Source organism: Cucurbita maxima, unplaced genomic scaffold (genome assembly GCF_002738345.1).
Source record: "Cucurbita maxima cultivar Rimu unplaced genomic scaffold, Cmax_1.0 Cma_Scf00010, whole genome shotgun sequence".
Classification (NCBI taxonomy): domain Eukaryota; kingdom Viridiplantae; phylum Streptophyta; class Magnoliopsida; order Cucurbitales; family Cucurbitaceae; genus Cucurbita; species Cucurbita maxima.
In genome coordinates, this window is record NW_019272026.1 from 4,318,724 (window position 1) to 4,341,713 (window position 22,990).

Here is a 22,990-nt window from a genome sequence, read left to right on the forward strand (position 1 = left end):
CAGCAGCAGAGCGAACCAGGGTGTTGTTGACACAGACACTTTGTTCGCTTTGCCAGTTGGAGTGTGAGAACATAGGAAATGACTTGATGTGACCCATTACAATTCATACCTCCTTTCTTTTCTTTCATTTCCTATCACTGTTTTGTCTTCCACAATTTCTTTCTTCTTTTCTTTATCAAAACAAACTAATCTCCTGTATTCATTTTCTAAAAACACCCCCCTAAAGTCAGCTACTTGTTTGTTTGATACCAAATTTTAGCTCAAATTAAGTCGGAACTGCCTATGATGTTTCAAGGTAGTATCGAGTTTATGAATAGACTAGATATATGAAAACGTATTGTATTTTCAACATATTCTTGGACAATCTCTCTCACATAATCATCTCCACTTTTATTATAGAAACTTCAAAGTATAATATAAGCGGAGGTTTTTTGACATCTAACTAAGAACCTCGCTAGAATTCTTAAGATAGTAACAAAATACAAGAAGATAATGCATATGATTCAGCCAACTAAGCCTTGACCGACTCCTTTAGAGATAGACCTTTTGGGTTTTGGTTAATCCTTACGGGTCGGCCTAAATGTTAGATTCATCCTTCTAATCTCTAGGCTGCTAGAGCGAACTACTTGCCTTTTAAGTTAGGTTGAAAAATAGAAAAGGGATGGGATTCAAATAATAAAGTGTATGGTGGAGAAGAAGGTATGCCATAAATATATTTAAAAAAAAAAAGAAATAGAATATTTTTTGGTGATTGCAGCCTTTTTTCGGCGTTGGTAATTGGAAAGTGTTTCTAAATCCTTCTTCTTCTTGGTCTTCTTTAAATATCATTGTATTCTCTGCTTTTGCATTCTAATTATTGCATTACCCTTTACCCTTTACCCTTTACCTTTCTTTTCGAAACCCCAACCCAAGATGCCTCCTTCCAAGTTTGAATGAATTATGTTGATTCTAGTCTAGATTAGAGTATTATGATAATTAATAATGAAACTCTCAAATCCTTCCTAACTTTTTTTTTTTTTTGTTAAAATGCTCGATAGCCCTACTCTAATACTCGAATCTAGGATCAAATGGTGTATATTAATGAAAATTATGGAGGAAGTAAGAAAGTCAACTGATAATCAAATCCCTTCAATAATGTCGTTTTGTTTTGATAATACACGCAGCCCCACATGCCCCAATTCTATTTAGAAATATAATTAAAAATCAGTAAAAGAGACCAAAAAAATAAAAAAAAAACATTCGAAGCATAATAATGTAGAGAAATAACAATTGCAACGTGATGAAAAAGGGCATCATAAAAATTGTACTAAAAGTAAAAACTGTGGAGAAGAAGTGCATGAATCCAGAAGCTCAATTAGTGGAGTGTTTGAAATGGGAGGAAGCTAAAGGGGTGGCGTTTTTGGGTGTTGGTTCTGAATAAAAAATGGAGGCTGGCCCTCTCCCTCACCATGCGTTACCCTGAAACAAGCATAATAAAGATTGTATTTTGTTCGTCCGGCCAAACCAGTACAATCTCTCTCAAATTCTGCACTGACAACTCGTATCACCCACAACTGATACGCATCTCTTTCTCTCTCTACCTACATAAAAAGATACAAAAAGGAGTTTGTTTCTCTCTCCTTCCCGCCCCTGTCTTTCACTCCGTATTGTATTCTTTTTGAGCTTTTGTTAAGGTTGGTGTGAGTGAGCGAGTAATATGGGTTGTGGGGCGTGCAGTGGGTGACTGAAAAGGGAGAACCCAGAGAAATGAAAAAAGAGCGAATGAGAGAGGTGTGTAATTGTTGTAGGGAGACATAGAAAAAAGAGAGTGGATGTATTCAAATGGCTTTTGCATTTTCACGCTCTTCAGGCAATATGGTCTGCTGCTGCTTTTTCTTTTTTCTGCATTTCTTCGCAGCCATGGTTCCTAAACTCTTCTGTTTGATCATTCTCTCTTCTGCCTTTCTCTGCCTTGCTTATGAACCTCGGAACCCTGAAGGTAAAACAAACTTAACTATTAATTTCCATTCTGAGAGTTTCCTAGTTTATGTCTCTGTCCCTTGGGGCTTATTCCTTTTCTGCAGTGCAAGCTCTGATCAATTTGAAGACGGCATTGAATGATCCGCACGGCGTGCTCAGCAATTGGGATGAGGACTCTGTGGACCCTTGTAGTTGGGCAATGATCACCTGCTCCCCGGAGAACCTCGTTATAGGACTGTGAGTATTTTTTTTTTTTTTCTTCCAGTTTTGAGGAGTGTTCAGGTCTAAGGACTTGATTTCCCAGAGGGGGAATAAGAACTGAAGCGTTCAACTTCTGGGTTTTGTTTTGACAGGGGAGCTCCGAGCCAGTCTCTTTCCGGAAGCTTATCTGGAGGGATTGGGAACCTCACTAATCTTCGCCAAGTGTAAGAGATCCTAGTTGAAACGCACCGAAGTCGTCTTGTCGTTTAAGCTGTGTTCTTAAAGGAAGCAAATTGAAATCTTCTGTGATTCTCTTCGCCCTGTTTAATCGAAAATCATAACTAAGAGTTCTGTTTTTTTTTTGTATCTTTCACATCTATAATGTTATCCCAACAAAATCAGGTTATCTGGAAGAATATGATAACTACTCCAAAAACATAGCTTACCATGGATTTTCCATGTTTCGTTTTGTCTTCTGACTCTTATTTCTTGTCCAACTTCGAAGGCTGCTGCAGAACAACAACATTTCCGGTCCAATTCCCATTGAACTTGGAGCTCTCCCGTTGCTGCAAACACTAGATCTCTCTAACAATCGGTTCTCGGGCCCAATACCAGCATCTTTTGCTCAGCTGAATGGTCTACGCTATCTGTAAGTGTTCAAAACATTTTCCCTCCTATATTTTCTGTTTGGTTTCTTGGAAATCATGGAGGAATAAATCTCTGAATTTTCACTCTACAGCGATTTCATCATTTTAGATGTACGACTTTTATGAAATGTTAATTTTTGAAGGTGGACTTCCTTATTTTCCAATTTTCTTGGAAATCACATATTTGAAGCATAAGTTTCGAGCTGTCTTAATGCTTCTTTCTCTTATTGATGAAAATAACTTAGCACTTTGATATTTTTTGTCTTATAATGAGTAGGAGGGTGAACAATAATAGCTTGTCCGGGCCTTTTCCCTCGTCTTTGGCCAAAATTCCCCAGCTTGCTTTCTTGTGAGTATTCATTATTTTGTTTGTTTTCATTCGCCTGTCTTCTTTGTCTTGGCCATAAGAATCCTGCCTTCTCTTCATGGCTTTTCTGAAGTTCAAACATTTGTTTTCAATATTTGAATCTGGGGTTCCGTTTATATTATTACTTGGATCTTGCAGGGATTTGTCTTTTAACAATCTCAGTGGACCAGTGCCTGTGTTTCCAGCCAGAACATTCAAGTATGACTCACAGCCACGCCTCTCTATCTCACCCCGTCTACTCTTCGATGAATAATCTGTTCTAGTTTAAGTTTTGGTTTCTGTTGATACTCCAGTGTGGTGGGAAATCCAATGATATGTGGAAATAGTCCTAATGAAGGTTGCTCTGGCTCAGCCAACGCCGTTCCTCTTTCTTTCTCTCTAGAATCAGCCCCTGGTAACTGTTGTTACTTATTCTCCCTTCCAAAATCAAATATCGTTTCCTTCTCGGGTGCGGCTTGTGACGAGACTTTTATGTTCTCTTAATTCATGATCATTAGGAAGACTCAGGTCCAAAAGAATTGGAGTGGCACTTGGGGTCAGCCTCAGCTGTGCGTTTCTGACAATCCTAGCCCTTGGAATTCTGTGGCGCAGAAAAACTCAGAAGACTAAAACCATCCTAGACTTCAATGGTCAGTGTTATCAAGCCTCAATTTTATAGATTCCTTAAATTTTCTATAAGCAGATCCTTAAAATAGAACTTGAATTTTGTAGTAAACAATCAAGAAGTTGGCCTTGTGCGCTTCGGCAACCTCAGAAACTTCACTTTCAAGGAACTCCAGTTAGCAACAGACCATTTTAGTTCCAAAAATATACTTGGGGCTGGAGGCTTTGGTAATGTGTATAAGGGAAAGCTAGGAGACGGGACTATGGTGGCAGTCAAACGGCTAAAAGATATAACGGGTACTACTGGAGAGTCCCAGTTCCGCACAGAATTGGAGATGATTAGCCTTGCAGTTCATCGCAATTTGCTTCGCTTAATTGGTTATTGTGCCACTTCTCACGAGAGGCTCTTGGTGTACCCATACATGTCAAATGGCAGTGTAGCTTCCAGGCTCAGAGGTTTGTCTCTGTTTACTTTGCAGCGATTACTTTCACTGTTAATATATGGTTTAGAGGGGAAAAAGGTAAACAACTCCATCTCTCTTGTGAATATACTGCATTTTCTGGCATAGTTTGGTCTTGATGGCCCCCACAAGTAATGAGTGGGTCATTACAAAATCTGAATCTTTGCAGAATGTAACCATCCTTAGGATAAGGTTGACTGTGTATTTACCTTTTTCTTTAACCAAAGTAGTTTCTCTTTGGACATAGCCAAACGACAATATCATTTTCTCCAACTCAAACATCTCTATCGAGAAAATCTCAAGACCACTTTCTGGGTCAACTTTATTTTTTGCTCTCCCTACTGAATATATAGAAAGAACTATCAAGTTGAGGAACAAGATATCACCAAACAAAAGATCCTTTTAACTTGAAAATATGCTATGCTTTGTTGGAAAATGCCTACAAATGTTTAAACTGCCCTTAATGAAGAAAGATGCTCGTTTTGGATAATATCTTTATGGACAATATCCTCATCTCGGAAAAAACAGTAACATGCACATTTGAATAATACAGGAAAACCAGCCTTAGACTGGAACACGAGGAAGAGAATAGCAATTGGAGCAGCCAGGGGTCTGCTGTACCTCCACGAGCAATGTGATCCTAAGATAATCCATAGAGATGTGAAGGCCGCCAATGTGCTTCTAGATGACTACTGCGAAGCCGTAGTTGGTGATTTTGGACTTGCAAAGCTTCTTGACCATGCCGACTCTCATGTGACCACTGCTGTTCGTGGCACTGTTGGGCACATCGCTCCAGAGTATCTTTCAACTGGCCAATCTTCTGAGAAGACAGATGTGTTTGGGTTTGGCATTCTTTTGATAGAGCTAATTACTGGAATGCGAGCTCATGAACATGGGAAAACATCTAACCAAAAAGGCGCCATGCTTGAGTGGGTAAGTCTTACTAAACTATAGTCTAAAAGCTATCTTAGCTAATTTAGCTTTATCAATGATTGAAGCTATCTATGGTTGCTGCTTTTGATACTATAATGATTTCCTACTGGTAATGGAGCATGGAAAATATTCCATTACGATGTTTAATTTGGCTGTTGTTCCACACGGATGGGGTTGTAAGTGAAAGCTCTTGGTGTCAGGTGAAAAAGATACAACAGGAAAAGAAAGTGGAATTGCTTGTGGACAGAGAGCTAGGCAACAACTATGATCAGATTGAAGTTGGGGAAATGTTGCAAGTGGCTCTTCTTTGCACTCAGTATTTACCTGCTCACCGTCCCAAGATGTCGGAGGTGGTCCGAATGCTTGAAGGGGATGGCCTTGTTGAGAAATGGGCTGCTTCCCACACCCATAATGACTTAAATATCGACCTCTTTCATTCACGGAACAGCTGCAAAAGTTCATACAATCCCACAAATGCATTGAAGAGTAACGGCAATGATCATTCAAGCATGTTAAGTTTGACATTGGACGACGACGACGAGGAGCGATCTTTAGACTCCTATGCCATGGAACTCTCCGGTCCAAGATAGTAATGAAACTCAGAGCAAAGGGAAGGTTATAATTCATTGCTTCAATTCTTTACAAAGCCCGTAATCAACTAATCGTCATGGGGAAAAGATGGGTTTCAATGTTGGTTTCATAAACTTCGTGTACCCTTTTTTTGCAATCTTTTTTTCGTTGTCAATATTCTGGGTTTGGACATGTAAATATATGATATCCGCTTGGTCTTCTTGGAATGGTGCATTTTATTATAACAGTAGAAGGGACGGAAAGAAAAGGCAAAGCTTGTATAGGGGGAGAGGCTTAGATAAACCGAACAGAGTAAGACTATTTAAATGAATGAATTTGACTATCTTCTTCTAATTGTTAGAAATGGATTTGGTTTCATGGCATTAGCCAGAGCTGTTCTCTAAATTTGTGGGGGGTGGATGAATGAGTGGGGTCGATGTTATGAGTTCTGAGCTTTGAGAGGTCAATTCTTCACGGGGTAAACGCGTTCCCCTTTTCAGTTTCTTCTTTTATCGTTTCCAACCTTTTACTGGCTGTCTATCCACACTACCGCCACTTCTGAGAATCTGTGACTGTAAAATACTAAAGAAAAGGGGTCTTATTCAACTTTGACCAACGTACGTTTCTTCTCGGAAGGAAACTGTCGGCAAGGTCTCGTCATCTTGAACCCTCCATGAACTCCATAAAGTTATTTTCTTTCTCCTAATCTCTCTAATTGTCTATGTATATGGATACAGAAACCTATGTTATCCTTACCTGTAAGGAACTTAGATAAGCCATGTTTTTTATGTCACTGTCATGGGTGTAGTCTGCAGCCCACAGATCCACCATCCACCAGGGCCTCCTAATGGCGGCCCCTCCCGGCCGATGAGACCATTGAAAGTCGAGCCAAGAAGGAGCAACAAATGCATGGTGAGATTCCATACCGGTTGGAGAGGGGAACAAACCATTCCTTATAAGTATGTAGAAACTTCTCCCTACCAGACGCGTTTTAAAACTGTGAGGCTGACAGCGATACGTAATGGGCTTATACACCGGGCGGTGTGTCAGCGAGAACGCTGGACCTTCGAGAGAGGTGGATTGTGAAATCCCACATTAGTTGGAGAGGAGATGAAAGCATTCCTCATAAGAGTATAGAAATTTCTCCCTAACAGACGCGTCTTAAAAACCTCGAGGGAAAGTTTGAAAAGGAAAGCCCAAAGAGGACAATATCTACTAGCCGTGAGCTTGGACGGTTACATACATACATAGATACAACTGACCAGCTTGAGCATAACTAAGTCGAATCACATGTCTCTTAACTTGCAGTCCTCCCATCTTCTAGACCATCTTAACCTTAAGAAAAAGCATAAGCCCACACAAGGAGGAGAGTGCAGAAGCTATATCTACGAAGTACTGTAAAAGCGTCTGCCTCTAAATCTAAAGACTGAAACTCCTCAATGCAATCAAAGGCGTGATCCAAATACAACCAAAAAACATATCATAAAAAGCAGGCACTGCAATTACATCACATATAGACAGTTTCATTCAGTGCTGCCAAACATTGCATCAAATCTCAAATATCGATCAAAAAGCAGACCGACATAAGCAAAATGTAGAGGACGGATGGAAGTGGCATGCAAATATATTCGAAAAAAAAAAAAAAAAAAAAAAAAAAAAAAACAAATCGTCGAAGATCAAAATACATAAACAGTATTATACCATAACTTTTCAGCTGACAGAACCTGTGATAGTAGAGCTTCCAAATACGAGCAATAACCGACCGTGCTCCCCATGAACAGCCGCCATTAACATTTTGGGCAAGTCGAAGACGGGGAAGTAATTGAAATATCACCACTGATATTACTAATAAAGAAGGCCCATCTTTTAATACTAAATTTATGGACCGGCCCATTGGGCTCAACTCCAAAATTGATTTGTCAAGCCCAATATGCAAATAGTAAGCCCATTATAAATGAATTTGGGTCGGCCTTAAAAGAAAAAGTAATGGGATGATTCCATTGAGGCCCAATTAGCCGACCATTTTGCGCGTGCTTATCGATGCTCTACGTTGGAGGTTGATTTGTTTATTTATTTATTTATTTATTTATCGAATTTAGAGAGCATTTTGGATCCATGTTAGTGGGAGACTTGGAGTTGTGAATAATAATCATATGATTACTTTATATAATGTCAGTCTCCATGTGCATTTTTTAATATTATACTTTCTGCTCTCACCAACATTTTCATCATTAATTTTATGTTAATGTTTTTTAATAAAATATATATACCTTGAATTATATTTACGTTAATTTTTTAATTTTAAAAAATTAATTATATTTTAAAAAGATTTTAAAATCGTGAGAACGATGACGATACAGAATGGGCTAAAATGGATAATATTTACAAGAGTGGGTTTAAATTGTTACAAATGATATCATCGACCTCCTTATGGGTTCAGATATTGTTCAAATTGGTATCCGACTCGATGGACGAATGCAAATGCATTGCATGCCCACCAAACTTGTTAAGTTGCCTTTTTTGCTTTTTCATCACTAACCAACAACGTGTCTTTTTCTTACAAATAAACTATTATTTTTAAAAAAATTATTCTTTACGAATTTTGAAGCAACCTTGCAACCCATGCGCTATAACTATAGTTGGTCAGATATACCCTCCTTTGTATTTGAATTTACTTTTGGGTATAAATTAATGAAGACGGAGCAGGAAAAGAATGGGAGGGACAGAAGCGGAATTGTGATTGGGCCTCCACGTCGGCGTATGTCAGCTTGGCCGTCACAGACAAATGACTGTGTTATTCTCATTTTACCAGCACCGTAAAATTTGTAGAACTACCGTACTCCATTCGTAAATAAATTAACTAAAAATGGTAAAAAAATTAAATAAAGAAACAGTAACATGATTTTACCCGTGTAATATAAAATGCCAAATCACCCAAAAAGTAAAAACCTCATAGAAACTTGGAGTTTTTCTTTCTCTCTCTCTCTCTCTATTCTTCTTTCTATGAAACTTTTGTAAGCTCCGAGTTTCATCCTGCGTGGATTACAGGTTTCTGCAAATTTGTAGGCTACATCGCGGAATCGCCATTAAAGGGCTAAAGCTTGCATTCCTCAGCCTTTTCCCGCAGCTTAAGGTTACAATTCTTGTCCTGAACCATTGGTTTCTATCTCACGGTCAGCCGAGATTTCCGGGTTTTCCGAATCCAGGTTCTTCTTAACACCCCTACGCAACTGATTTCTTCTCACCTCATATGTTTTAAGCTTCAATTTGTGTTCTGCATGTTTTTGGAAGGGGTTTCAATGAATTGAGATCTATCCAATAAAGCTTTATCTCTGTATTTGATTCCGTGGACATATGTACTTTCGTTTCGTTTTTTTTTTTAGTTAAAATGGTGACTCCTTTTCCGTTCGTTCTACTGTTTGGTCTACTTTTGGCAAAGTGATTGGCGTGTTTTGGTTACTGCCTCTTAATTGATCTGAATTCTTCAATTTCTGTTTTATCCACGAATTTGCAAGCATATTCTTCTTCGACTTGTCAAGTGTTGTGGATTCTTCGTGGTTAAAAGGCTTTGATTTTGGAAACACTCTGTGCCTCTCTTCGTTTTTGCACGGCTGTTTATTGGGTTGTGGTCTTTCAGGGTCCTATAAAAAAAATGAGAGGCGTAAATCGGTATGTTCGTCATCTACGATCAGCCTTTTCTCAAAAAACACACAATCAAACGGATGTTCTTCGACGAGGGCAAAGACAAAAGCAATTGGTTCATACCAATTCCGAGTCCTTTTTTATTGTCAAATCAGATAAATTCCGAAGCCCAAAATATTTGAACTTAAGAGCTCTGTCAGTTGACGCAGCTAAACTTTGTAATGGAGGTATCTCTCTCCCCCACTGTCCTTTTCCGTTAAGATTTAAGTTTTATGAGCGAAACTGGATACTTTTGTTTTTAATTTGGACTTTGGGGGTTCAAATGCAGATTATAACGTGGCAGGGCCACTCGTCGAGTATGAACGAAGAATAGCTGCTGGTGAGCTTGTGGATGGTGATAGCTGTCAGGTAAAGGCCAGCAGTTCCCCCTGCATTTTCATCGTTTATATTTAGGGATGAAAGTGGAACAGTCCATGATAAGTCGCTTTTGGAAGGTTATTTTCAAATTTCTACCTTCTCCCTCTGCCTGCTTTTTTAATAGAATCAAAATGGCTGATCAACCAAAACGGGAAAAAAATAAAAATGATATAATTTTAACATTACATCTTTGTAAAGCTACTGCTGGCTTAATATTAATGTTATTTGATTTTGATTTGAAAATATGTTTCTGTTGATAGATTACATGTCTATTCATTTGTTTTGAACCTGTTGAAATTAATTCTCATATTCTCCTGCCAGGTGGGCACCCTGAGGGAACTTCAGAGACTCTATGATGAACTTGTTAATTCAGCTGAAGCGTGCCGGTTGGATAGATATGCGGTATCAGAAAAATCAGGAAGGTTGTTCTTTCATCATTTAGTTATAGAGCTTGTAGTCGGATTATTCGAGCTGATTTAATCTTTTAGTTTCTTATTTGGCACTAGATTGTTCTTATTAATCTTCTTTTTCTGGTCTATAACAGGAGTAGGTGGTTGTGGTCTCGCTTCATTCCTCAGTCATCCTACTCTCCAGTTAAAGGTCTATATCTCTATGGAGGAGTAGGCACTGGAAAAACTATGTTAATGGACTTGTTTTTTGATCAGTTGTAAGTTCGTTGAATTCAAGAATCAACTCTTGTGTTTCTTCAGCCTTTTATTTGCTTTCCTGCCTTTATGTTGACAAATGGTTCCACGAATTCAAATGATAGCCAAGTATTATGAGTTCTTTTTGGGATTTAGTTTATTCCACATATGCTATCCATTGTCTGTTTTCTCTTATTGCGTTCTTATCTTAGACTTTTCTCCTTATAGACCCAGCAATTGGAGGAAAAAGAGGATACATTTTCATGACTTCATGTTGAACGTTCATAGTCGTTTGCAGGTGGGACTTACTATTTTCTTCATTAATAGTGAATGTTTCTTTTAATGAAATCTTCAGTGCCAATGTGAGTGTAGTTCAATTGATATAAAATATTTAGCATCGACCAAAAGGATAGAAGTTTGAATCCCTTGCACGTATTGCTAAACTCTCCAGAATTGGCACAGAGATTATGATGTGTAGTTGAAGTGGAATGGTCTTATTTTCTCTGAAATCTCATAGTTAAGAATTCCCTGTTTTTTTTCTTTTTTTGATCCTCCAGTCGAAACATATTGCTTAGTTTGTGCATCTTATAAAAAAATGCCTTGTTTGTGTTACTTATGATGGAAAAACCATTTAAACTAGAGCTGTTGAGATGTCTGAGTTTTACAACTTGGAAACCAAATAAATTTTTGTGTAATCTACTTTTCTGCTGACTCTGTATTCTGGTATAGGGTAATCATATCAATTTTAACGTGTCATCATATATTATCTGTTGATAAACTAATAGTTTTCCTGATCGTGTGGAGTGTGAATATACTAAATAAACACCTGTCTTGAATGCATATTTTGACAGCGGCACAAGGGTGTTGCTGATCCACTTGAAGTCGTTGCAGGAGAGATTTCAGATGAGGCCATTTTATTATGCCTAGATGAATTTATGGTACTCTTTCAATTCAACTGCCTTTCTTTTGTTTATATATGATATCTTTTGACCCTGCACTTTGGTATCATTAGTAAATTTTCTTAGTCTTCTGTCTTCCATAGGTGACAGATGTGGCTGATGCATTGATATTAAATCGTCTGTTTGGACATCTTTTTAGCAATGGCGTTGTAAGTATTTACTTCTAAATTCCAACCAGCAGAAGATATCATGTTTTGTTTCAGATAACTTAGAGATTGTTTGTATCTGATTGTGGGAAGTGTAGATCCTCGTTGCAACATCAAATCGTGCTCCAGATAATCTGTATGAAGGTGGATTACAGAGAGATCTTTTCCTGCCCTTCATTTCCACATTGAAGGTATGTGGACAGTAATATTCCCGTCAGTGCCACACTTGAATTAACCCACCCATTCTAACAATTATAATCTAAATCTAGTGCCAATTTAATTGATTTTAGCTCGATCTGTCATGACTTTTCCACTCATTTAATTGGAAGGTCTCATGATGTAGGAAAGGTGTGTGACTCATGAAATTGGTTCAGCAACTGACTATCGGAAAATGACTTCGGTAATGATTCTAATTCAATACAAAAGTAGCTATTTGATTAAGAAATTCTGAATGGTAATGTACTTTATACCTACTCTTGACTCCAGGCAGAGCGAGGTTTCTACTTTGTTGGAAATGGCGCATCTACCTTTCTTAAGCAGAAGTTTCAACAATTGATCGGTAAAAGTACAGCTCGCCCCCACGAGGTGGAGGTAGTGATGGGCAGGGTTCTGCAAGTAAGCACCCAATTTCATTGTAGAATGATCTGAGTAACATATTTCCTTCAATATTGTTGTTTAGCAATTTCAAATACTTTTAGGTTCCATCAGGAGCAAATGGATGTGCGTACTTCCCTTTTGAGGAACTCTGTAACAAACCGCTAGGAGCTGCAGATTACTTCGGGTTGTTTAGTAAGTCATTCAAGATGACATTTGAGTTCAAATTGGGTAGTAATATTAGGCAGGCATCGCTGACAGAGAATGCATGTTAGGCTTTCAGGAATTATCAACTTTTACTCGCGCAGATATTTTGGATTGGAACTCCTTTAGATGGTCAAATTCCAAGTGTTGTCATTTACCTTTATTGTGCCAAATTTTTAATCGAACTTTCATGTTGGATTTATTTTTAAGAATTTGTTGTCTCCTTGTACAGAAAAATTTCACACCCTGGCATTGGAAGGTATCCCAATATTTGGACTCCACAACAGAACATCAGCATATCGCTTTGTCACTTTGGTTGATGTACGTATGACTTCATATTTGGATACACCAATAAGAACTTATTCTCATGATTGGTTGACCTCATAAAATGCATGCTCTTCATTAAAGAGGGGTTAGGATTTGACATAATAGTTTCAGAAAATAGGGCAATGGGGAAAAAGAATCGTCATGTTTAGCTTTCAGGAAAACAAACTCCACCCGCCCCCTTGAATGGAAAAGATTCAACTTGGTTTATTGAATTCATGCTCTCTTTGTGTGATGATAGGTGATGTATGAAAATAAAGCCAGATTACTGTGTACAGCCGAAGGAAGTCCTCATGAACTTTTCGAAAAGGTTGTAACCATCTCTGATGCTCAACAAATTGCGCCTAGAACCTCGGCACGGTCGCAGAAAAATGATATTTCCGATCTCTGTGTTGACAATGAATTGGGTTTCGCCAAAGACCGTACGATTAGTAGGTAACACACTTCACTAATTATATTTGGCTGATGCTTGTAAACGTAGACGTACTGTGCTTAATATTTGCATTATAATTATTTTTGAAAAACAAGCATACAACATCTCAAGTATTTGGATTTGAATCCCTTGTCTGCTATCACAGTTTGGTTTAGTATTTCTACGCTATGTTTTTTAAGCACTTAGAAAGTTATTCGGAACATGTCATTATTACATATGTTTTTTTCATGGTTGATGGGAGAACGGAACGCCTATGGAAATGGCGTGTATGTACAATTCTTTCTAGTACCCACATGTGTATTCATTTTAGCTGCTAATATTGATGTGATTTTGCAGATTAACAGAGATTAACAGCAAAGAATACCTGGAACAACATGCTCAACTTGTAGCAGAGAAGCGAAAATGGCAAGAAGATGACAACCAGGATGCTTTGCAGTCATGATTTGTGCTTCTGCATCTTCGCGAATAAGCATATATCATTTTTGTTACTGTACTTCACTACTTTAACTTGCTAAAATTATATATTTACTGATGAGAAATAATGATATACAAATTGAAACTTTTCTTTTTATACAAACTAAGAAGATTGTTACCCACATATTAGGATGCAGATTGAAGAATTGGAAATTTTATTATAAAGGGGAATTGTGTAAATATGAAGTTTGGTATATGTAGGATAATTGTCGACCAACTTGATGGAATATTGTCATACGAACATGTTTTTTTTTATCATGAGTTAGATTTGAAAATTTCTATTTTAAAATTAATATATAACGCCATAATCAGTAGCTAGCATACTAACATGTCATTATCTTATTGAAGAAGATTGAGGCATGCAATATAGTTTTCTTATGACAACAATGCAATGTATTTGTTTGTCAAGATGCTTTTTTCCGTGCGTGCTTGGTGTCAGCACAGTTCAAATATGTTAGTAAAACACACGAATGACTTAGTCTAGGGTAGAGGTAAGTCGGTTGTATCGTGACGATTGAACATGCACGCATAGATGACGTGGTTTGCGGCCGAACAAGCTTGAATTCTACACAAATGATGTTTGGTTGGTGAAAACATATTTTGCCTAAGGTCTGACGAAACCACAAAATTGAGCGAAAAATAAATATGGGGCTTGAGTTCCCCTTAAGACTTATCATGAACTAGTCAAGATCACGACGTTGTATGGTTGAAAAAGTACGAGAGTGACACTTGGTCTCTCTTCCATATATATCATCTTCAAAATTTGGCGAAAAATGAATATGGGACTTGAGTTCCCCTCGAGACTTATCGGGAGAGTGTCAAGATCATGACGCGATACTTGAATCTTATCTACTATTATAAATTTTTTTACCATAAAACACGAATAATTCAACTGAAAAAGAAAACGAACAAAAGGAAAACGTAACTTGAATGAGAACTTCTCATCTTAGATTATTGAAAACTTACAAGGAAAATGAAAAATGAAATGGGCAGTAGGGACTGAAATTGCCCCCACCCCCATTTTTTCATTTAACTATCAACTTTTTAAGATACATAAGATATGTTTCATGTAAACTTCAAGTACTAAGCGGTGCCCTCGACCAGTTTGTGCAATCTTCTGGTTCTGAGTCTCTCAGCAAAAGCTTCCCTTCCTTGGACTTCGTACCTGCGCTCACCAACCAGTAAACTAACGCAATTTGAGTTTCAACTAACAATGACATGCTGTGTTTGTTGTTCAAAAGGCTAAAGCTTTTACCTTTGTGGAAGGGATATCAATGGCCTCAAAATATTCGCAAGTTTGAGAGTTTCTTCCTCACTGTTCACTATCTGATCGAAGCAGAAATATCGACCACCCGTGGACGAATCTTCCATTGCTCGGATATGGACATCCACCAAGAATTTCACATCAACCACCGCCAGCACCCCATTTTCATACATCTGAGCAGCTCCTGTTTGCCGCAAATTTTCTTAGCCAAAGCAAAAACTCCCGTAGTTTTCTAAAGAACTTTCTCCTACCTTTAAGATAAGAGATTGTTGACCCTGAATTTTGTTCTGCAACAGCGGGTCCAAGAACAAGTCCTGCGTTAATAGATACCATTTTGAGCCTACGGTCCATTGCTAGAGCCCACGCAGCTTGTTCAGAGAGTGTCTTTGCTAGAGGGTACCACAACTTGGAGAAGATAAAAAGAGAGTCGTTATATAATATTGCCTTGTAATGAAAAAAGCTTGATTTTCAATCAAATTGATCGATGAAGAGGCTTTGAAATTCCCAACCTTCATTTTCCTGCAAAATTCTTTATCACTCCAACACCTTTCATCCACATCCTTCTCGGAGAGGATATTCTCCCTCCACACAGCAGCAGTTAAGGAGGAGGTAAAAACAGTCTTATGAACAGTATCAGTCCGAGCACAAGCCTCCACAACATTAATTGTCCCTCTCACCTCCAATTCCACCATTTTTTCCTGCACAAATTCCAGATTAGTCCTTTGTTTTATCTTATTTCTATATTGATTTTTCTCTGGGGACTTACATCATACACGTGAGGGGTGTCCATACAGCAGAACAAACCAGAGCACCCTTTCAATGCAATAAGAATGCTATGGTAATCCATGATATCCACAGGAAAAACCACCAGCCCATTCTCCACTTTACCCATCTCTCTAATAGCCTTCTCAATCTCTGGGTTTCCTGCAGAAGATTAGACCCACAGTTTCAAATGCCAAGAACAGAGAATAAGAAAGTGAAAAAGAACAACAGAGGATAAACGACTTGCCAGTCTTCCGGACGGCTGCATGGACTGGGTATCCTCTGTTAAGCAATCCTTTGGTGATCCAAAAGCCCACGTAAGATGAAGCGTCGAGAACGCAAAGAGTAAGCTTCCTATGTTCCATTTTTGTTGGTGTCTCTGTGTTCGTGTACTCCTCTGTGTTGGTGTGGTATGGGGCTGATTTTATAGCGATGGAGGAAGGCGAGTAAGGCAGGTGTTTGGCGAACTATTTCTGCAAATCTCTCGCATGAGATAGATGATGGTGAAACATGGAAAAATGAGAGAGATGCAATTTGTCTATTCCTCATACATGCTTTCAAGAAGGGGAAGTTTATAATTACGGATATTGGTGGAAAATGGGTTTTAATTCAGATTTATATATATATATATATATATATATATATAAGCATTTTATATATTTTTAAAAGTAATATATGTTCAAGATTAATTAAAAATAGTGTTGGTCAAGTGTAGGCCCTCTACAAAAACAAAAAGTAATATGGACGTTTCAAATTGTTCATTGAATGGAAAGAAAAGGCTAAATGAACGAAGGAATGAAGTAGAGTAGGGATGAAATTAAGCGAATGAAGAGAACACAGATGTAAAGTGGCGGTGCATGAAGGGAAGCTGGTAGAATTTAGGAGGAGATCCAAACAACAACAGCGTTGGACTTCGATCCATGCTTATCCCCAACAACAACGTTTTTCTGCCCACATATGGCAGTTTAACTAATTGAACACTCTGGAGCACGCACCATTTTTTTTTCATCTTATTCAAACCATTTATGCTACAATATATGTATATCAGGACGAATTAAGGGTGAAAAGAATGTGGCTAGCAGTTACTTATGGATAAGAAGCGATGGCTACAGAAATGAACCAAAAGAATGGAGATGGCGACGAAGGAAACGTCGTCAAGAATTAAATGATGGGGTGGCCTGAAAGTGCCAGTAAAAGAATGAAATGAACATCGACCAAAGTCAAGTGTACTTGGGCATCCACTGAGGCTACTCATTATTGTGTCTTAACTGTGGAAAATTCTTATAGGCAGCCTATCCAGCTATTGGTTTCTGAAAAGACCTGAGGGGACCTGCATTAAGCCATACATTTGTAATTATGTTAGGTTTGAAATTCAACTATGGAGATGAATATATATCAAAGCAGGACGGCAGATAGAATCGCAATCAATACAATCTTGCCTCCCTCCAAAAAAGCTATATTATAATTTGACACCTATGTATGTTTGTATGTATTTTGTTGGCTAATTTCCTTTCGGCCTAAACGTTTTCTCGATCTCACTACATAGATTTCATTTTTTCCCTACCAATATTATACTTCATGGATTGGAAAGTGAAATGGTACACATTTTTCAAGGAAAGATCTACTTACCTTGACATGATGTGGCATGATCTTGATATCAAAGGGTACGTGAAGCCATGCCTCAGGTGGATGGTATAAAAAATTTTCTGCCTTGCTAGTATAAACATCTGCATATTGATGTATGTGATATGCGAAGGCAGATTCTTGACCCGTATCCGTGAGAAAGGTCGCACCAAATGAACTATTAAACATTTTCTTCATTGTATCTCGTGCATTCTGTCTCTCCTGACTCAGTTCTTTCAACAGAGATTTATACACATCACTTTTTCGGCCATTACCCACAATAGCATGCAATTTACCCAGAAGTTCTTGGATTATATGAAACTTTGCCTGACATATGGAATGAAGAAAATAGAAAAGGTTTTAAAACATGAACAAGACAAAAGATGATTAAAACGTCAATAACATCAATTCTTGGTTGGAATAAAAACGTCAAAGAATAGAATATATATCAAAGCTTAAGACAGTCATAAGACAGGACATGAATTCTTGACGCAACTGCTGAAACTGTAAAGAAAAATCTTAGCGTAACATGCACATGTACCACAGCCAAGAATTGATGAAATTGAAGGGCCTCAATTGAAGAATATACCTGTTCGAAACGGTAGGAATCCTCATTTTGTATGCGTATTTCATTCTGCGATATAAACAAAAGATCAAATTTCTATCCCTTCATTTGTTGTAAAAAAAGGGTCTAATAAGTCGAACAAAACAAAAGCTCAAGACCTATTAGATTTAATATAAAATTAGAGGTTGAGTTAGATGCCTTTTAAAATTTATGAACATATTGGACACAATCGGAAAATTTAATAACTAAACTTAAACTTAAAGTTATAATTTAACCAATAGAGTCAATCATAGAAACTAAAAGAAAATATCTTTCTAATACCACCATAATAATTAATTAAAAAAACAATGGCATAGATCAACTTGTTAACACATGCATCCTCGACCAAACAGTCAGGTGCTTGAAGCTTTGCCCTTTGTTTAACTCAAAAATAATTAAAAAAAAGAAAAGATATAAAACAAGTAATTAAAAAAAACATACTTCCAACTCATAAATGATTGCAGCAGTGCGCCAACCAGCTTTGGAAGGCCCCCTCAGATCACTAAAAAGGTGATCCCCAAAGTATATAACCTAGTTGAAAGAAACAGTCATGCTCAGACGCTCACAGACTACAGCATATGGAAAGCAATGTCCTCAAATAACAAAAGAACATTGGCATTGCTTTTCATCAAAGTACCTCAGGACCATTCCACTTGGAAATCTGAAGGAAAGACTTCAGGCAACCATGGTAATAAATTTTATTTGGAAGGAACGCATCCACCTTTGTAAAAGTCAAATTGTCTTTTTCTGTGTCATAACAACTAATGTTGAAGAGAATAAGTAGAAAGAAATAGTCAGTACCATATCTTCCATTTCTCTCTGGAAATATATGGAGGTAAAACTCGTATGTAGACTGAAGAAAATATAATAATAATTGGCTATGTTAGCACAAAGAGAAAATTCAGTAATAGTATGACACTGCAATCGTATATCAATAAGCTTAAAGTACTTCTTGTACTTGTGGAAGAGTAAATTTGATACATTTTTTTATCTTAGGTTCACTATTAATATGTTTCATCAATAATGTGACATAAACACACGAACATGGCAAGAATTATTCATTCAGTCTTGAAGACGTTTTACATTCAAGATAATATAGATTGGTTATCAAAATGAAATGTATTTCTGACTGGCACTTCATTTGTGCAGGAGACTTATGATAGAACAAATGTACTAACCGAAATGGATGCTCAGATGTGTAAAATTCTGGCTTATTTGCCTTAGCTATCACAACATCAAAGATTTCTCTCCAAGAATCCTTGTAACCCATAGAAGCCTGATAACACACCACAACATTTTAAGCTCAAGATGATTAAATCAAAGAAATATTATCATCTTTTCAAAACAGAAACTTCATTGAAATAGTAAAAGCTCAAGAAAATTCTCTAGACTAAATCCATTGAATGAAGGTTCTCCTCCCAAATTAAATGCAATAATCTAGAACCATTAGTAGCAATTAAGCCAATTGTCCAGACTATTTCAGAAGACTCCTCCCAAACGCATTTCCATCCTTAAAAACCCAGCCACTCCTGCCTAATCAAATTTTCCAAAAAATTGCTTTCGACCAAATCTTTAACCGACCATTAGATTTTCCTGTGAGTATATTGCCAGTTAGCTACTGAACTAATTATTCTGGCACCCTTGAATCAAAGACCCAACAAGTACTGAATAATTTGAGTACATTATACAAGTGTGAAATATCACGAATTTGGTCCAAATGGGCTTGTAGAAATAAGAGTATATTTTTTTCTAGATTAATCTTCAGAGAGAATTAAAGCTCCCGAATGTTTCATAACCCTTTGTTTTCTTACAATATTCGCAAATCCAAAAACAAATTTATGTGGCTTCCCTTACAATATCAGATTACCATCATATAGTTTAGGCTGTTTGGAAGTTGAGAAGTCCCTACATACAACGTAAGATACTCAAAAATTAGTTACCTCCAACATATAACGCATCCCACCATCCACAAAGTAAAATGGGGAGTTAGTCAGTAAAAAAAGTTTCTTCCCCTTCTCCTTCAGCATTGTGAGTAAGCGCAATAATCGCCCCTGTAAGGTTCAGTCATCACACTTAAGAACAAAGGACTCTTAGAAACAGTATAGGAGCATGCAATCAAAAACTGTGCTTGAAAACATTTTCTTTTCAACTAGAATTGATTGAGAAGTCAAAATTAACAATGGGAATAAAACCTAGATCCAAAGCCAACCAGACTAACATTGTTGACTAGGTAGGCATGAGGGTCAGCTATTATTTCTTTATGGGCCAGGCCACTTCGATGAACATACTAAATTGCCCGGTTCACATCTTGATAGATGTAGCAAGCATCAAATTCAAGCTTCTCATCAACAAAATGTTGCACAACATCCGCAATAAGGCATGCCTATTAATCACAAGGAAAAAAAAATTATATAAAAATATGACTTGACAGGAGAAAAGAAATCTTGACGAAAAACTTAAAAGCTAAGGAAGACAAAACAAACTTATGTAAAATTGTCAAGTGATATGCAAAACTCTATAAGAAATTAGGAAGGAAAAAGTTAACACTTTGATACACTACAAACTCTTGAAGGGAATGGAAATAGAGGAAAAAAAGAAACAAACTAAATTAGGAGGACGTAGCTTTCCAATACAGATAACATCTTGCACATAGAAATCTACCAATGATTCCCTAAGCCAATATAGGCCTCAACTCTAAATCACAGATTGTAATTGGAACTCTAAGAATTTTTTGTTAAGGTAGAAATGTGGAGGAATGCGCAACCATTGATCCTACCAAACAATCCCCAGGAAGGTTGAAATAGTAAATATTTCATTCAATTCTCAGAGTCGATGTAAGTGTTTATGAAGCCCCATGGTGAAAACATTAAAATCAAAGCACGATAAACTTTTTTCAATAGCAAACCAACAGCTAACATTCATTACCCTTGTTTTCTTCACCAGTATATTTCCCACTTGTTCAGTTCATGAATGACATAACATAGAACTGGAGGGGGGGGGGGGGGGGGGGGNGGGGCGGGAGAAGCTGACAAACCTCACTGAAGCAAAAGAAATCCATCAGGCCAACAAGCCCACGAGCTTGGTCACGCCCAATATGTCGTGTGCCATATATCTCTTTGATTTCATTCGGGCTTAGCTGCATTGTGGGATTGAAAATAAAAAACTCAGTACAGAGAAAAATGACCAACTTTCATTGACAAAAAAATGATCGAATACAAGACATCCAAAAGGCCCATAAAAGGGAGCATCCATACATAAAGGGGCTCCAACTATTTCCTCTGGAACTTATTCTTTCATGTCGAGCTAGCGTCGTGCCAATCTCAGTTTATATAGTTATAAACTAAATAATTAAGCATACAAGTGACGAAAAGGTTCCAGTTCTATCAACTATCTTGATATACAAGACAAAATTTTCAATGAAAGAAGTAGAAACATATTTTTAAAAAGAACATAAATTAACAAAACAAGAAATGGATTATTACTGACTAATTCGATTCATAAACTGGATCGGAGGAAATAACTTTTAAAGAAAGAACGGGCATGATTCAACCTAAATCTTACTAATACAATGGGAATGACCTTGAATGATACACTTGATACTTTAAATTTTTAAATCATATGTTTCTTTCGAAATTTTCTCCTAGGTGCAAATATTCTTTCTGATCTATTCTTCCTTTTACACTGTACTTTCTATTTCATTCTTGTGGCATGATTCTTGTAATAACTCTCCCTCCCATTCACAATATTTAAAGTTTATATAACCAACCAAGGAAATCTTCTCCCTTCAAATCATTAGTATTTCAATATTTTCCTTGATAACAAATCTTCTTAAGAATGTACGCCAATGTTTACTAACAGCTAAGATACAAGTCATAATATGCATCTCGTTTAACCCTCCGCTGTAGAACTTAAGGATATGACAAAGATCCAGCAAAATCAATAATATCCACAAGGTATATATAGGAATTTCTGTTAGAAGAATCAACAACTTCAGATTAATATATCGGCAGTATCAATACTCACCTTACGACGACCAAAGTAGCAACCATCCGGCTCAATAGAACCAAAAAAATCTAACTTCAAGAGGCAACCTTTGAGTTTATCATAGTAAAGGCCTCTAATGGGAAAGGTAGGATCATACTTGAACTTCATGCAAGAATCAGGATATCTGAACTGAAATCGAAAGAACTACAAACAATGAGAAAGAACTGTTCTTGCAAGATAATGCAAGAAATGGAAATAGCACAGACTAACCTCATTAACCAAATGTTCTTTGGCAAGATCATAAATCAAGCACTGTAAATTGGCCGAGTAATGAGCGAGAGTGTAATCGTAGTCAAAACCATACACCTGAATGTTATCTAAGCTCAGATTTTTGTTCACATAGATGCCTAGAGAATTGTGACATTGAGACCAAAAAATAATCAGGAATCATTAGATAAAAGATTTAAATGTCCGAAGCATCAAGAAACGAAGAAGAAAAAACCTTCAGGATTCAACTTCGGCATTGCCCTGAGCGCCTCGGGAATCTTGAGGAAGCTAAGTTTAGCAGCGTCAAATTCCTGACGGATCCTTCGGAGATCCTCATAATCGCGTTCTGCCTCAGCACCCGATGCATAATCCTCCAATTTCAAGATTTTTGGTTCGCAAGAGGAAAGTGAGCTATGGCTTCTAAAACCTCTGCTAAACCCTAAAGAACAGAAAATTCTCAAACGAAATAGTAATCAGTCAGTCTCTCCCCTACATTTAAAGAACACAGCAAGAGATCAAGGGAGAAATGGAGGGTCATTAAAAGAAAGAAGGCATACCATGTCGAGCTCCAGAAGCGAAGTTGGTTGAATACAACTGCGAAAATGTGTTGGTGGAAAAACGAAGTGTACGAAACTTGTGAAAAGAGGCCATGAAAGTAAGTCGGTTGGCCTCAGCCTTGCATATAAGAAATCCAAAGACTCGAATCTATGCTTTGTGTTTCTTTAGCGGAGACCTCCGCCGGTGGAAGCAGATTCTCTTGCAGCTGCTTACAGGGGAGCGGGCAATGTTCAGAGAAGGCCGGGAAAGGCTCCGTGAAGCTATATAAGTAGGGTCCCAATCGATGTAAACCGCCGCCAAATTTACTACCGTGAACCACTAGTTAATATTTATTGTTTAAAAAGATGCTA

General features: G+C 37.5%; 4 protein-coding genes across 5 annotated transcripts; 2 read left to right on the plus strand and 2 right to left on the minus strand.

Annotated features, from left to right (window-relative positions):
• Positions 1-1,301: 1,301 nt before the first annotated feature.
• LOC111485761 (probable LRR receptor-like serine/threonine-protein kinase At2g23950) lies at positions 1,302-6,105 on the plus strand. Its single transcript, XM_023132783.1, has 11 exons — positions 1,302-1,978; positions 2,064-2,196; positions 2,313-2,384; positions 2,666-2,809; positions 3,085-3,156; positions 3,313-3,372; positions 3,468-3,568; positions 3,672-3,803; positions 3,886-4,233; positions 4,792-5,171; positions 5,372-6,105. The coding sequence occupies exons 1-11, from the start codon at positions 1,822-1,824 to the stop codon at positions 5,759-5,761; spliced, it is 1,989 nt and encodes a 662-aa protein (XP_022988551.1). The 5' UTR covers positions 1,302-1,821; the 3' UTR covers positions 5,762-6,105.
• Positions 6,106-8,693: 2,588 nt separating this feature from the next.
• LOC111485772 (AFG1-like ATPase) lies at positions 8,694-13,795 on the plus strand. 2 transcript variants are annotated; one of them, XM_023132802.1, is made up of 15 exons: positions 8,694-8,947; positions 9,379-9,610; positions 9,712-9,791; positions 10,122-10,222; positions 10,345-10,467; positions 10,673-10,742; positions 11,296-11,382; positions 11,487-11,552; positions 11,648-11,740; positions 11,893-11,949; positions 12,036-12,164; positions 12,248-12,338; positions 12,580-12,668; positions 12,913-13,106; positions 13,441-13,795. In XM_023132802.1, the coding sequence occupies exons 2-15, from the start codon at positions 9,394-9,396 to the stop codon at positions 13,544-13,546; spliced, it is 1,503 nt and encodes a 500-aa protein (XP_022988570.1). In that variant the 5' UTR covers positions 8,694-8,947; positions 9,379-9,393; the 3' UTR covers positions 13,547-13,795. The 2 variants fall into 2 exon arrangements, with proteins under 2 accessions (XP_022988570.1, XP_022988571.1); XM_023132803.1 differs by having other exon boundaries at positions 8,694-8,874.
• Positions 13,796-14,551: 756 nt separating this feature from the next.
• On the minus strand, positions 14,552-16,187 carry LOC111485788 (cinnamoyl-CoA reductase-like SNL6). Its single transcript, XM_023132821.1, has 6 exons — positions 15,852-16,187; positions 15,609-15,766; positions 15,352-15,540; positions 15,094-15,247; positions 14,834-15,026; positions 14,552-14,743 (listed from the first exon to the last, which is right to left on the minus strand). The coding sequence occupies exons 1-6, from the start codon at positions 15,967-15,969 to the stop codon at positions 14,662-14,664; spliced, it is 894 nt and encodes a 297-aa protein (XP_022988589.1). The 5' UTR covers positions 15,970-16,187; the 3' UTR covers positions 14,552-14,661.
• Positions 16,188-16,458: 271 nt separating this feature from the next.
• On the minus strand, positions 16,459-22,968 carry LOC111485769 (5'-nucleotidase domain-containing protein DDB_G0275467). The gene is given in 13 exon segments (XM_023132798.1): positions 16,459-16,934; positions 17,234-17,554; positions 17,817-17,861; positions 18,273-18,362; positions 18,469-18,592; positions 19,010-19,107; positions 19,772-19,882; positions 20,050-20,214; positions 20,866-20,967; positions 21,855-22,004; positions 22,086-22,222; positions 22,318-22,521; positions 22,640-22,968. Coding segments are annotated over 13 exon segments (1,671 nt in total). The 5' UTR covers positions 22,734-22,968; the 3' UTR covers positions 16,459-16,904.
• Between the last annotated feature and the right edge of the window lie 22 nt (positions 22,969-22,990).

Bases quoted from the DNA above. Each gene is read 5' to 3' on its own strand.
- LOC111485772 (XM_023132802.1), top strand. From the start codon at position 9,394: ATGAGAGGCGTAAATCGGTATGTTCGTCATCTACGATCAGCCTTTTCT. The intron at 10,223-10,344 runs GTTGTTCTTTCA...GGTCTATAACAG, and splicing joins GTATCAGAAAAATCAGGAAG to GAGTAGGTGGTTGTGGTCTC. The intron at 10,743-11,295 runs GTGGGACTTACT...ATATTTTGACAG, and splicing joins ACGTTCATAGTCGTTTGCAG to CGGCACAAGGGTGTTGCTGA.
- LOC111485788 (XM_023132821.1), bottom strand. From the start codon at position 15,969: ATGGAACATAGGAAGCTTACTCTTTGCGTTCTCGACGCTTCATCTTAC. The intron at 15,767-15,851 runs GCAAGTCGTTTA...AATCTTCTGCAG, and splicing joins TGCAGCCGTCCGGAAGACTG to GAAACCCAGAGATTGAGAAG. The intron at 15,248-15,351 runs GTTGGGAATTTC...ATCTTCTCCAAG, and splicing joins AATTTTGCAGGAAAATGAAG to TTGTGGTACCCTCTAGCAAA.
- LOC111485761 (XM_023132783.1), top strand. From the start codon at position 1,822: ATGGCTTTTGCATTTTCACGCTCTTCAGGCAATATGGTCTGCTGCTGC. The intron at 3,157-3,312 runs GTGAGTATTCAT...TGGATCTTGCAG, and splicing joins ATTCCCCAGCTTGCTTTCTT to GGATTTGTCTTTTAACAATC. The intron at 4,234-4,791 runs GTTTGTCTCTGT...TGAATAATACAG, and splicing joins TGTAGCTTCCAGGCTCAGAG to GAAAACCAGCCTTAGACTGG.